Below are 14,579 nucleotides of genomic sequence, written 5' to 3' on the forward strand. Positions count from 1 at the left end.
GTGGCCCGGGTCTGGGAGCCACCGCCTGGACGCGCGGCGGCGCCCGCACCCTGCCCCGGACGCGCCCGGACCGCGGGGTGGGAGGAGGCGAGCAGCCTCCCGGGCTGCAATGGAAATGCCAGTTTGGGGAGCTTCACTGTTCTTTTCTTTTAAATGTTTTTCTACTTGACCTAGACATGGGTCTGTCCCCTCTAGACCCGCAGGTGATTGATTTTCCTAGGCTGTGAGTTTGGGATTGCTGTCTGCAGCCCTGGGCGACGAGATACCTCGCCCACCCCCATCCTTCTCCCCGTCCCCCCCCCGCGCTCTCAACTCTTGTGCCTTGGATCCTCGTGCAGTTTTCATCCATCTTTTCTCCAGAGCTGGGCCAGGGTGGTAACTGGATGCTTGGGGTACATGGTGCAGGAGCACAGATTAGACGGAGGAGTCCCTGGGATTTTTCACTTCTCCGTGTCCCCAGCCCGTCCACAGGGGTCCAGTTGGGACTGACCCAACCCTGGTCCCGCTTTCTCTTCGCAGGCGATCAGTGGGCGACCGCATCTGCGGGAGACTTTACCGTCCTTCCTCCAGGACGTTGGGGGAGAGAAGTGGTAGCTCCCAATCCCCTGCAGCATCGCCACCATTTCGGACACCCCGCAGGCACTCGACTTGGGGTTTCATCTGACTTCCAGGAAGGACTCTGACTCTAGCTCCGGCAGCCACCTGTCTTTGCCGCGGTGACCATTTTTCTCATGACCCTGCGGTGCCTCGAGCCCTCCGGGAATGGCGCGGAAGGGACGCACAGCCAGTGGGGGACCGCGGGGTCGGCCGAGGAGCCGTCCCCGGAGGCGGCGCGTCTGGCGAAGGCCCTGCGCGAGCTCGGCTACACAGGTAGGGAGCGGACGGGCCGCGATGCGTGAGAGAGGGGGGCTGCAGTGGGACGCGAAGGTTGGGAATGCCTCTGGGCTTCCCGTCCCCACTCTGGAGCAGGGGACCACGAGAGCGATTCCTGATGCCTGAGCGCTCTGCCCGGATCCGTGGGAAATGGGAAAGGAAAGTGTTCCTCCAGGGACCCAGAGGCTTGAGGGGGGCAGGGCAGCGCGAGAGAGAAGCTCCTTGGATATAACCTCTTAGGGCGCTGGAAGTTGCACTGTTCTCCAGGGGTGGACGCTTGGGCTGGAAGCCCGACTAGAGAAAGCGCCGGGCGCCTCCCTTCCTGCAGGACGCACGGGCAGCGAGTAGGCACTGCGCTCCCTGCTGCCCGGCTGCGACCGGCTCCCGGGCGGGGTTGCCGTTGCAGCTCGGGAGCCTGGACCCAAGTGCAGAGTCGGAGGGACGCCAGCCCGGCAGGGAAGCCCCCGCGGAGCGCGAGCATGGCGCCCCAGGGATTGCTGGTTCTAAGGCAGCCCTGCGGTGCACGTGGTTCAGCGTCGAAAAGGAAAGGTCTTTGTCAGATACCTAGCTCATAGTCAGGCTTTCCAACTCTGGATCCTAAAGTTAGCGTTTGAGTTAAGAGTAGAAGTTTCAGTAGTAATGGGAAGAGGGAGAGGAAGAACTTCCTCCCTAGGTGCTTCCGTCTTGGGTTGCAGGCTGCAGGCTTCCGGGGTTTCCCTCAGCTGGAGAGACCCGCCGATGACCTGTGTCCCGGTAATTTTTTTACGTGGGCGGGGAGAGTTGGGTGGATGTGGAGGAAACACATTGTAGGCTTCTTCCAGGCACAATGTCTCTGAGTCACTTTTGAAAACGGGATGGGCCAGGGTGATGGCTGAGGCAGATCAAACGGAGAAAGTGGGAGAAGACTGTTGCGATTGAACTTGAATCAGGGCAAAGTCCTGGAGTTTGCCAAAGATGATAAACGTGAAGTACTAACGATTGGTTGGGGCTTCACATTCTCAATGATGAGATGGTTGTAATCAAAGCAATTAACAGGAGCTATTGTAGGAGAGCTTGTACTTTTAAAACAGAGCTGGCCATTAGCAGATTCTTGCGGGGGGGGGGGATTGTGTAAGAAGAGCACCCGCCCTCCAGAAAAGGGTTTTTTGCTTTTACTGTACTGGGTTTGGATTTTCCACTTTTTATGTCTAATTTCTGATATATTTCTAGTTTACTTAGTCTTTGTTTCAGTTGTACTAAAAGCGTAATGCTTTGTTCGCCAGTGTCTGTCATACTGCTCGGGTTCTTTTGGCTCAGAAGAAAGTCTTAAAGTAATTTAAAGAAGGGCTATAGAAAGTTATTTTTAAAAGAAAGAAAAGCAAGAAAGAAACCGGATCGCAGTTTGTGTTCGTAAAATAAAAAGGACTCAAATTTTCATTGAAATTCCTACCACAAGTATTTGTGGTAGCCCCCTGTAAGTTCAGACACATGTGTGTAGATAGAGATATATATGTTTTTAGAGCTAGCAAAATTACTGCCAAGTACATATACCCTGTTCTAAAAATCTGTGTAATAACTTTTGCCCTCTTTTCTTTTTCTTCCTGAACAAAAACCCCAGGATGGTACTGGGGAAGTATGACTGTTAATGAAGCCAAAGAGAAATTAAAAGAGGCGCCAGAAGGAACGTTCTTGATTAGAGATAGTTCACATTCAGACTACCTACTAACAATATCTGTCAAAACGTCAGCTGGACCAACTAACCTTCGTATAGAGTACCAAGATGGGAAGTTCAGACTGGATTCTATCATATGTGTCAAGTCCAAGCTTAAACAGTTTGACAGCGTGGTTCATCTGATTGACTACTATGTGCAGATGTGCAAGGATAAGCGGACGGGCCCGGAAGCCCCCCGAAACGGGACCGTTCACCTTTACCTGACCAAACCACTGTACACCTCTGCGCCCTCCCTGCAGCATCTCTGCCGACTCACCATTAACAAATGCACCGGTACCGTCTGGGGCCTGCCTTTACCAACAAGACTCAAAGATTACTTGGAAGAATATAAATTCCAGGTATAAGTGTTTCTCTTTTTCTAAACATGCCTCATTTAGAGTATCTCCAAATGCAGCTATGTAAAAGAGAACCAAAACTTGAGTGACTGCTCTGGAACACTGCACAGAATCCTTGCTAAGAACAGCTGAAGTCAATCTAATTTAAATGCCTGAAGAGATAGCTAGGTATTGAAAGTTCCCTTAGATAGTTCTGCCTGCCTGAGCAATGCTTCTTTTCCTCAGGTTGACCAAGACCGGTTGATCCATTTAAATTCAAAAAATAAAATGTCCCAAAGTAAAGGCCAGGGGAGCATTTTATCAGAACCCCTTTGCCTTTCTTAAGTTCCTTTGCATTAGGTCAAAGGTCTAAGCTCCAAGCTCCAAGCACTGGGAGGTAGGAAAGAGCTCCGCAAAGAGCTCCTCATGCAGTACTGAAGAAGAGAGAAGCCAGGCGGAGACAGGCGTGACTTCAGTTCTCAATGCCTGCCTGTCCGTCTGTTCGAGGATGTTTTATATTTTGCATTCTGGTGTACCTAGGAATTTTGTTAAACAGACCATGGTTGTATTTATCTCTCATTTTATGCAATTAACCAAACCAACCAAAACAAGTGACCATGAAATCCTGTATCTGTCTTTTTACTACATGTATGAACTCTCTCCTGTGAATGAGTACTGTAGTAATCGACTTTAAGGGAGCCTTATTTCAGAAATATTTCAAACTGGTGCAAATAGGAAAAGACTTGCGCTTTTCCTTTAAGGCTAAAGACAAGAATGTCATGCTATACAGGTGCAATTCAATCAGCTGTTCATAGAAACCAATGTAGATAGACATTTTAACCTCTGAAGTAGCTGTATTCCAAACTATTGCCATTGTTTTTTTTGGAAACGGCTTTAGGAATTTCCAAGTTGCCCTTGAATTGTCTCACTGTGGATGTCAGCTGTTGTCTCCCTTCTACTATTACTTTTGACTTAATTTTCTCCCAGATGTAGGGGAAAACCTGCCTGTTTTTCCAAGTGTTTATTTACTGCTGTTACTATTTGATTAGAATGTATTAAATAAAAGAAACCCTGACTTTTACAAGTTGCACTTATTACTTCGAATTGTAGAGAACATACACTCTCATGGTAGTAGAGGGCCACCGTAAAACCTGTTATCAGGTGTCATAAGCCAAACATTCAGCAAGAAGTAGAACATAACTCACCATTCTCCAAAGTGAAGGGCTGTGCTCACCCTTTGCATTTTGGAAAGCATGGTTTAGAAAATGCATGAGTTACCACCTGGCCTGGTCTTTTACTTAGGCGTGACATTGAGGCCCTTTCTGTTTCCAAAAACATGGTTTAGAAACTACAAAAATTATGTTATGGCCTAGTCTTTTACAAGCTGAGTAGACATAACACTAAATAAAAATTAGAATTTTTATGGCCACTTTCTCTTTTTGCTGCACAGTCTCATAGCTGTTAGGAATGTACAATTTTTTCTGGAATGTAGACATTATTCGTTTTGTCACCTTTTCAAAATTGCCTGCCATAGCTAAATACTAGAATATGTCGTCAAGAGAGGTGAACCTGGGATTCTATATGTATCCTGAGTGAATAGGAAATTCAATTACAGATCATAGCAGAACTTGCTCATTATAGATCTTACCTTATTTTTATTAAGAACTTGAAATCCACAACAGTTTTTTAGGCCTGGAAGGAAAGAAAGAAAACATACTGTGCATCCAAACAAGAACCAAACATGGGAAGTGTGCTGGGTATGTCTGAAGAGTGTATTCTAGCACAGATTTGAAGAGCTAGACTTTCAGAGTCTGGTCTGTGACAGGGCGATAAACTTCTCATTAGGATATTCAGATTCCGTGCTTCCTCACCCCCACATTTGTTGATGGTTCAATGTTTGTTGGCAAAGCTTTCACAAGATCAATGCCATTGTAGGATTTCTTTAAAGGTGTTCTGCACTTTGGTTCTCATTCTTTGAAAAACTCACAGTTTCCTAGTTATTGGGAGGGAGGAGGCAGTAGCAGGACATGAGAACCTGTCGGGTTCTGGGAGGTTCTGCCTCCTTCCTAGCTAGTGAATTACAGGTAGAGGACAGCCCAGACTTCTCCGGAGTATGCCAAGAAACTCATTTCCTCATGTTTCAATCTTTCCTGTTCCCAATAAGTTGATAGGCATCAGGAAACAACCTGGGTTTTTTGGTTTGTTTGTTTACAATGTCATCGAGCACCAGGCTCTGACTCAGGAGTTTGCGTGCATTATCTCATTTAATCTTTGCAAGGCCTCAATGAGCAAAGTCCAGCATTATAGGAGGGGAATATTTCTGCATTGATCCAGATGAACAAGTTAGAGCAGGTTATAAAAAGAATCCTCAGCCTTTTTATTGCTGCCTCCACTGCTCCTCCACGGAAAGAGTGGAGATACCTTAATTAGTGCTGTTCTCCTGGGGGAGTCTCGTCACTCTGGCTCTGTGTCCCCCCCCACTCCTGAAAGGGGAGCCCCTAGTGACAGGCATGAGAGTGGGTAGAGGTAGGCTGACCCTTTTACTCAGTGGCTGCGAAATGATTCCCTTTGACAGCCTGATTTTACAGAGTGGAATGAAAAGTTAGGGTACACATTTGTCTAAATTATTCGTAATAGAACTGAAAAAGTACTCCGTGCAGGGCCATCTGGGGCCTTAGTAAGATCTTTATTATTGTTAATAGTGGTGAAGAATGTCATATATAGGGTTTGTTATATCCCCAGTGACTTTAAAATATTCTGATCTGAATTTCTGTTCCAAGCAGAGAAAAGACAATGGCGCTTTTCATCACCATTACAGTGGGCACTGGCGACTGCTTTTTAGAAATGCACAGAATTTTTTAGGATTTTGAAAAGTAGAGAAAAAGACTGGCTTGTGTGAGCCAAGAGCTCTTTCTGGTGTGTCTGTATGAAAGTTTTGACTTCATAGTAATTATGTAATTCAAATAGGTAATAGAATGGGACAGTTGTTCGGGAGTGTTTGTTTTCTTGGAAAGGATTTTCTCTGCTTTTAGAAAATTGTACCCTGTCAGAGGGGTAGGAGACAGAGACGGCATGCAGTAAGTAATCCGAGGGATGGAATGTCCGAGTTCAAACCATGTCCTTTTGGGTTGTGGGTTTAGGCGTAGAACAGGTGGGGATCAGTGGCTGTGCATCTGTCGAACAGCTGGGCTGAACGTTGCTCTAGGCTGGTAGTGGAGAACCGATGGCACGCGTGCCACAGTGGGCTGTTTGTATCATGAAAAGCTCTGAAAGGTTCGCCACCACTGCTCTAGCCCTTTCCTTTCCTAAGGGACCTGTATTCACCTCTCCCAGTTTTTTAACTTCCTAGGATTTTAAAGCTTGCCACCACTATTCAGCTCACATAATTTAGTTCCTTTGTTTTACTGCAGATGACTTGCAGACTCAGGGAAGTTCAGGAGATTTGCACACTCATGCACAATCCAGCCAATCAGCAGCTGTCAGTGCTCGAATATAGATCTCTTCATCTTAGGCGTAGCATTTATAGAACCTGCACACTTCTCTCCTTTGGAACAGTTGTCAGTGCTCTTCTTTGCTGTGGTTCTCTTAGCATCACTTTTTTCTTCCCTGTGGATTTTCTGTGGATTCGGAACCAGGCCTTTGGAGTGGCCAGGTGAGGTACTTCAGGTCTGGCGTCCTCCATCCTACCGGGAAGAATCAGCTGCTTTGCTGGGTTTAAGTGTTTTGATCCACATTAGTTTTGCATTCATTTTAATTCTTCCACATTTCTCATCTGTATGCTGTTTTAAAATCCAAGGCCTCCCACTCATGCCCTTGAAGGACATCAAGATGCCTCCGGTCCAGGTGCCTGCCCCTCCTGTTGCCTCAGGTGAAGCTGCACCTGGCTTTTGCCTGCTCTTCGGCATAGTTAGTTCTTGCCTGTTATGGTTGAAACATTGTGTCAACTTGGGGAGTCTAGAGGTTTGGCTAAGTGACTCAGCAGGAAGCCAGGATACTTACTTTGTATACATCCTGAGTCTGTGGAAGAGGAGGGCATGGAAATTATGTGAGAGCTACACACCCTTAGGTGGGGGTAGCCTGTTTACAAAGTAAGGCAGGGAAAGAAGCTGCTTGCTGCCTCTGGCTGCTTTGCTGTTCGGCTGCCATTCCCCCCTTTGCTCTTGTTGCTTTGCTACGTTCTGCCTTGGAGCCAGCCAAGTATGGACTGAAACCTCCACAAACTGTAAGCTAAATAAACCTTTCCTCCCTTCATTTTGGGTGTTGGGTATTTTGTCCCAGCAACGAGAGAAAAGTAACCAAGACATTGCCTCACTTTTGCACTTTCCTATCATAAAGTTGTCTTTTTTAGCTCATCAGACAGTATACTGCTGACAGTATTACGTACCAGTGAAAGAGGAATTATATTCTTCCAGAATTGGGTAATTGACTGATTTTGAATACCACAAGATTAAACTTCTTGGTCTCTTTGGCTTCCTTAGGGTTTTGAAACGGCACATTTGGCATGATTTGAAGGTGTCTGAGATTCCTCTTTCCTGGGTTATACTTCTGGGAGGAACAAAACTATCTTCTATTTCTTGTCTGTCCAGGAGAGTGATCCCCTCTATATCTCTGGTTCACTTTGACACATGCCTGTTTTTCTTTTCCAGTTTTTCCTCTCTGTGGCTTGAGTTCTAGTTGTTTCACTTTGCACTAAGAAAAAGTGACAGTCATTGCTGTGGTAAAGGCCCTGACCCTCCCAGATGCTTAGGGAGTACCTCAGCTCACGCTGCCCCTCCCCAGCTGCGCGCCCAAGAGTGTGCACAAGGGCGGCGGGCTCAGCCAGGAGCTGTCAGAGGATGGGACTCACTTCGTAAACATTCACAGGGCCATAAAAATAAAACTGCTTTTATAGACAACTCTCACTTTGAACTCTTCACTTCAAGGAAGTACCTTGCCCTGCAGCAGGAAGGGGCCCGTGTTGGGAGAGGTTTCTGTGGTCCTCCTGGCTTTGCCTCTGAGATGCAGAGCGGGGCAGTCAAGCTGAGAGACTGCAAAGAAACACTGCTAGCTGCTTTCCTCTCCTGTCTAAGCATGAAAGGCACCCAAGGAGTCCCTTTGGTATGGTGCAGTGATTTCTTTTTTTGGTTAAGCCATCACAAAACTTAATAAATTTCCTAGATCGTCCCAGTTTCCGGCAGTATTAAGATAAAAACATTTCGCTAACTGGTTTTTCCCTTCTTTGAGTTTGCAATCCCTTTCCCTGTTTAGATTTTGGTTTAGAGTGCTGTGTGATCTTCAACATTTGGAAAAATATTTTCCATGTTTTTCTACCCAGAGTTGTTTGACTTCCCAGTTTAACATCTCTTCTGCCATGTTTTTTTCCTTCTTTCCTGCTTTGTTTCTTTAACACCAGCCTTGCTATGTTATTCCAGGCTGGCCTCAAACTCACAGTCTTCCTGCCTCAGCCTCCTGAATGGCTGGGATTACAGGTGCGCATGCCTTCTGCCATCTTTATGAATTTAGCCCTTCTTAGGGTTCTAGCATAGCTTCTTTTTCTGTTGTTGTAGATATTGGCCATTAGATTTGGACAGAAACTGTGTTTGTGATTTACACAACTTTAACACCACAGAAATTGGCAAATGCTCCAAGTCAAATCCTTTGTGTAGAAGTTGCACCTATAGGAATAACATAGGGTAGACTGAAGTGGTAAAGCCAGTGATCTCACCTATGCACAGGATACCATCAACCTGCCTCACAGGAGGGGGCCTTGAGTCTGCACATTAAGGGGCAGGCAGGCGACTTTCGATACTCGGTGGGGAAGGTCTTGGCTGTGGGGTTGGAGGAGAGGGCTGAGGTGGTTTGTGGGAGGTACTGGTAGGGGATGAGTAGGTAGATCTTGCAGATCTTGCTGAGGGTCTCAGGGTTTGTCCTGATAGGAGCTTTAGAAGTGGGAGTGACTGCATGCGGCTGTTTGTCTCTTGGGAGGCCCTTTAGCGAGCAGAAGGGGACCACTGGGGTGCGGGACGGGTGCGGGGCGCACAGTGACTTCCCCTTCTCGTGTGCAGACTCGGATCTTTCCGGAATTAGGGCTTTGAGTGTCACAGATACGTGCTTCCCTCTGAAGACTGACTTCCACTTTGGGCAAGCTGGGGTGACTGGCACCGAGCCCACGCTGGGGAAGACACAGTTGCAGTGAGCACAGCCCTGAGTAGGATTTAGGAAGCTTGAGCCCATTTCTGGTAGTTTGGTTTTGGGCCAAACATGGAATCCTTTAGGGCCCCAGTTATTGCATCCATAAGATCCTGGAGCCTTCCTGCTTTTTGGTCTCCCTTCTGGAGACGTACCTCCTCTGCCCAGGTGTGCAGGCAGCTGGAGTGAGAGTAGGTGGAGAAGCAGCGAGCTCTATTCCTTTGATTTAAATTGTATAGGCTTTACCTCTGCTGGAGCAGGTTCTTAGTTATTTTGGGAAAACAAAACAAAACAAACCTTCCGGCTTAACTGGGGAGTTCTTCGCAACCAGATCCGGTTATGTTTTTAACCTGGTTAGAGGAGTTTTGCGTTACAGGGTAGTCTTTGAACACTACCATGTAATAAGAGTCGGGACTTGGGCCGGTAGATGTTAGTTGTGATGGAGAAACAGGCGTGTTGTGTGTGTGCTGGCCATGATCACAAGAGCCCTTTGGATGAATTTTCATTTTTCAAGGGACCTGAAAGCCATCCTTCTCTGTGGCTCCCTGGCCAATAGAACATCTGGATAAATGACATGCTTTTGCAGGTTACTTACATAGGTTATTCTAATGTGTGACTGATCTTCAAAGGACAGGGACGTCATGGACTTTCTTTTTTTAATCCGTCAAACATTCATTTAAAAAATATGCAAGAAACTTGAGATGTACTAAGGAAATTCTTAGATTCTTTGGTAAAATTAAAAGAATCTTGGCCCCAGTCTATCCAACTTTCCTATTTGGGCTAGATCTGTTTTTTGTTTGTTTTTGGTTTTGTTTTTAGACAGGGTATTGGCTATATTGTGCAGGTTGGTCTTGAACTCCTGAGCTCAGCTGATCTCCTGCCTCAGCCTCCTATAGCCACTGGCCCTGGCTCATCCTGGATCTATCTTAAAATGGGATACAGCTCAGACTTGATAGCTGGTATGGTTTAGATACTGTTTGTCCCCACCAACACTCAAAGTAAAATTAATTGCCAGTGTAACCGGGGAGTCTCTGAGGGTTAATGCTTTTACATTAGTTGCTCTTGCAATGCGTGGTTAGTTTCTGTGAGGGGGTTATGAAGGAGTTCAGCTTCCTCCATGTCCTCAGCTGTCTCCTGTTTCCTGTCTCACCTTGTGACCTCTCTTCCCCAACGCATGCATTTCCTCCTTCCCAACACGAGACCCTCACCAGAGGCCAGGCAGATGTAGGCACCATGTTCATGGACTTGCAGAACTGTGAGCTAAATAAACCTCTTTTCTTTATAAATTACCAGTGTTCAGACATTTCTGTTATAGCACAGATAGTGGACAAATGCAGTATCAAGGAGGAGGGAAGGAAGGGCTGTCAGATGTCACAGACAGAAGTTCCTCATTGAGCTGGGTCATGACAAACAGCTCCCAAGAGATTGAGGATGAAATCGCACTGGGTACCACCTGGGTTTCCTTATGTCCAAGGCATGACAGTGAGACGGCCATTCTATGACAAACCAAACCCTGAGCTTCCAGAAGACTGGAAAAAACTAGAACGTTTCGTAATGCCAGGTATCGCAGTTGACATTTCCACCAAGGACGTGGTTGGGTGCTCCCCGCAAACCAGTGACATCACCACTTAAGAGATGAGGCGATTAACACTTGGACTGAATGATTTAAAAATAAGAATTGAGATTTAAACTCAAGCCAGTCTGACTTGAGAGCCCAGAGTTATATTCATTCTTCTACTCATTTTCTCCATAAGCTGACAAATGTTCCCAAGATCTGAGATCTTCCATCAGTGTATATCCCAAAATTGTACCATATGTTGTTAATGTATAGTCACGTGGTTAATATTCAGAGGGTATGATTCCGTCCACCCAGTTTGTAATTATGATATTACTAGGACTTTAATTTCAGAAATCATACAAGATCTGGCCAAATCCTGAGCATCTACTTTATATCTAAATTAATGCTTTTTTCTTTTCTCCCATTTTTTGTCTCTATCCCACACATCCATAAGCTATCATCCCTTCCCTTTCACTCCTTCTTTTCTTTGGAGGTAAATTTTATGAAGGTTGTATCAGTAACAGTGGGCTAGGTGTACTGAAGAACAAACATCCCCAAACTCCTGGTGGCTTGAAACAACAAAAGTTTATATATTAAAATAATGGTTTCTGTAGGCATATATGTCGGCCACGTGTCTCCTTTTAGTAACTCAAGAAGCCAGGCTGAGCCAGGCTTGGTGGGGTGTCCCTGCAGTCCCAGCTACTCAGGAGGCTGAGGCGGGAGACTTTGGTGTTTGAGGCCAGCCTGGGTAACACAAGGAGACCCCACTTTAAAAAAAAAAATCCTTGAACGAGTTAAGTACTGAGCCTCTGAGAAACTAGAGGATCTCCTAGCACATTTAATTATCCTGTCACTGCTCCCCTCTAGAACATGGTCTCACCCAAGCATAAAGGGCCCAGGATGCACAATCCTTTTTGTGCCCAGGGAGAGAAAAGCAAAAATGCTTGACGAGTGGCAGTTATCACCAACACACCTACCAGGCCACATATACCCCACTCCCTTCTTTTTCTCTTCCTGGCTTGGCTCAGGCAGAGTTTATGGGACGCAGGCAGCCTCCTTCATTCGCCCTCCTTTCCCTTTGTCCCCCAGAGTTTTTCCCAAGGACTGCAAAACACCATCTCTTTCCTCTGTGTGAGTCCCTTGTGAGCCAAAAGGAAAGGTCTCGAGCCGAGAGGTAAAAGGGTACAAGTTAAGGAGTGGGCGCCCAACCTCAAGAGCTTCCGGGCGACAGACAGTTCCTGCTGATCTCCACACACACCCTCTGTGATGCTTCTTCACCCTGCTGAAATTAAACCCGTCTCCTCCACTGTCAATATTCCAGATAAATAAATTACAGGCACATGCACTTCCGGTGCTTATTGTTGTGCTTAATTGGCAAGAGTATTGAATGCTATTATTTTCTACCAGTTTTCAATCCAACACGAAGCCTTTATGGAAATACTACAAATTAAATGGTCTTTTGTGCGATAAATTGATATCCCAACACCCATTTTAATTTGCTTTGGAGAGAAACTGCATTCCAAATTCCAGACAACTGATTTTTTAAACTCTTCTTTTAGAATGCAGCCTATTTCTAGGTTAGGGTCTTTTTCTATGGTCAATTTCTTTTTCTTTTTTTCTTTTTTTGGAGGCAGAGTCTTGTCATGTAGTTTGGGCTGGCCTCAAACTCAGCGATCCTCTTGCCTCGGCCTCCTGAATGCTGGGATTACAGGAGTGCACCACCACACCCTGCCCCTCTATGGCAAATTTCTCCATACTGAGAGAATAAATACTGTGTTTTCATGGACAGTTATCCTCTACTGCTTTCATGAGTCACTATCTTTGAATAAAGTCAGAACATGCAAAATGAACTCACTTTACAGCTGTACTGAAAACAACTCACTTTTTTCTCTTCAATCCACACTTCAGTTTTTCTACTCCATCCCGGATTGGAAACTTGAGTGCTATCAACTTGTTTCTGTTTACCTCTCTCATTTACTTAGTTGTCATTCAACAAATATTTACGAACATCCGCCTGTGCCACGCACAGGGAGGGTCTTGGAGAAAGTTAAATCTGCCCTTTCCTATGAAATTCTGTGCAGCCGATGTGTGCACTGCAATCACGGGACAGTGCCCCGCCCCAGCTTAGGACATCCCAGCCCCAACAGATCGCGGAAACCATCGGTAACACCAACCCTTACATATACTATGTTTTTTCCTAATACATACATATCTGTGATAAAATTTATGAATAGGCACTATATGAAACTGACATTAATAAAACAGAACAATTATAACAATATCCTGTAATAAATGTTGCTTAAAGCTTACAGTAAAAAGCACACGCCTGGGTCTGTAATCTCAGCTACTTGGAAGGCGGAGGCAGGAGGGTTGCAAGATCAAGACCAGCCTGGACAACTTAGAGAGAACCTGGCTCAAAATACAGTTTTGAAAAGTGTTGGGTGTGTAGCTCAGTGATAGAGTGCTTGCCCAGTGTGTCAAGGCTCTGGGTTCAATCCCCACGACTACAGATGAATGTATGAATTATTTTGATGCTGGAATCCTCTGTTTAATATTTTCAGGGCCTTGCTTGACTTTGGGCCCTGAAACCGAGGGAAGCGAAGTTTCTGGATGAGGGGGCGTAGTTCTGTCTAATAAGATAGTGGCTCTCAGGGAGGTTCAGTTGGAGCCCTGTTCGTGGGCTCTGAATTCATGGATTCTAGGAACTGGTGATAAATAGTTTTTAAAAACTGTGTCTGTACTAAACATGTATGGGGAAGCTGGGGATTTAGCCCAGCGGCACAGCGCCTGCCTGGCAAGCACAAGGTCGTGAGTTCGATTCCCAGTACCGGAAAAAAACAAAAAAACCCCAAAAAACAAAATAAACATGTACGGGCCTTTTCCTCATCATTCCTCCTTAAAATGATGTAATCTTATGAATATTTACGGAGCTCGGACCAGCGCCCCTGGGATACTCGGGAGTGGCTGCCAAAGAAGAGCAGGATACACGGAAGAGATGCTTGGGTCATTGAGAGGAAAGCAGCAGAGCAGGAGCAGATTTTTACATTTATTTTTATTTCTTTGTGTGTGTGGTACTGGTGATTGAACCCAGGGAGGGCCTTCTCACTGAGCTATATCACCAACCCCTTTTATTTTTTGAAATAGTCACCCAGGCTGGGATCAGACTTGTGATCCTCCTGCCTCAGCCTCCTAGAGTGCTGGGATTTCAGGTATGTGCATCACTACACCCAGCTGAGGTAGAAGAGGATTTTGACCTGATATTGATTGATTTTTAATTTTTATTTTTATCAGTACAGGTTTGTAGTACATAACGATTTAGAGAAGGAGCTTTCCTGCTTGATAACTGTTCGCTGGTGTGAACAGGGCCAGCTTTTCCTTTACCTGGGGTACCCAAGGTGGCGGAGTGCAAAAGTGACAGCGCCAGATTTGGTGGCAGTGTAGGGGCCGCTCTGGAGGGATGAGACTCCAGATCAGGGCTTCTGAACCTGATCCCCAGGCTTTCGAGGGCTCCATGGGTGGAATGCTTGGGATCTGTGAGCGTGAAAAAGAAAACAAAAATAGGGCACTGTCACCATCCTCTGACTGAAATGCAGCATTTCCTTCCGCTGTGACCGTAGGCAGCAGACCACAGACGCACTGGCGGAAGACCTGAGTTCTTCGCCTTTCGAAAGCTGGACTTTCGGTGTCACTGCAGCTGTGGCAGGTATCTCCAAGTTCATTAAACACTTTTTACTACACTGAAATCAGAGTCTGAGATCTGCTGCACCTTGTTATGTAATGAGTTAAAGAAGCGCACGCTCCTGCATCACAACTTTAAAAATAATTTGATATTTAACCTAATACACGACTCTGAGAAGAGTCCCCTGGATGGGGTCAGCGAAGGTCAAAGTCAACAGCCTCGGGCGGGCGGCTGCAGAAGGGGTCTTGGCAGCCTGAGGCAGTGACAGGCAGGCAG

At 46.1% G+C, this 14,579-nt stretch overlaps 1 protein-coding gene across 14 annotated transcripts in view; it reads left to right on the plus strand.

Moving 5' to 3' along the window:
* The window catches only part of Socs2 (suppressor of cytokine signaling 2), a 273,894-nt gene that overhangs the window by 16,910 nt on the left and 242,405 nt on the right, over positions 1-14,579 (plus strand). For 7 of the 14 annotated variants that reach the window (XM_013518343.1, XM_013518338.1, XM_013518347.1 and 4 more), the window contains exons 2-4: positions 520-870; positions 1,569-1,626; positions 2,471-2,922. In XM_013518343.1, coding sequence (XP_013373797.1) covers positions 763-870; positions 1,569-1,626; positions 2,471-2,922 — 618 coding nt within the window. In that variant the 5' untranslated portion in view covers positions 520-762. Of the gene's footprint in view, positions 1-211; positions 871-1,568; positions 1,627-2,470; positions 3,980-14,579 lie in introns of those variants that run through there. The other 7 variants (XR_001235628.1, XR_001235629.1, XM_005374469.2 and 4 more) reach the window with 3 other exon arrangements.

Source organism: Chinchilla lanigera, unplaced genomic scaffold, assembly GCF_000276665.1.
Source record: "Chinchilla lanigera isolate Chin_1 unplaced genomic scaffold, ChiLan1.0 scaffold00004, whole genome shotgun sequence".
Classification (NCBI taxonomy): Eukaryota; Metazoa; Chordata; class Mammalia; order Rodentia; family Chinchillidae; genus Chinchilla; species Chinchilla lanigera.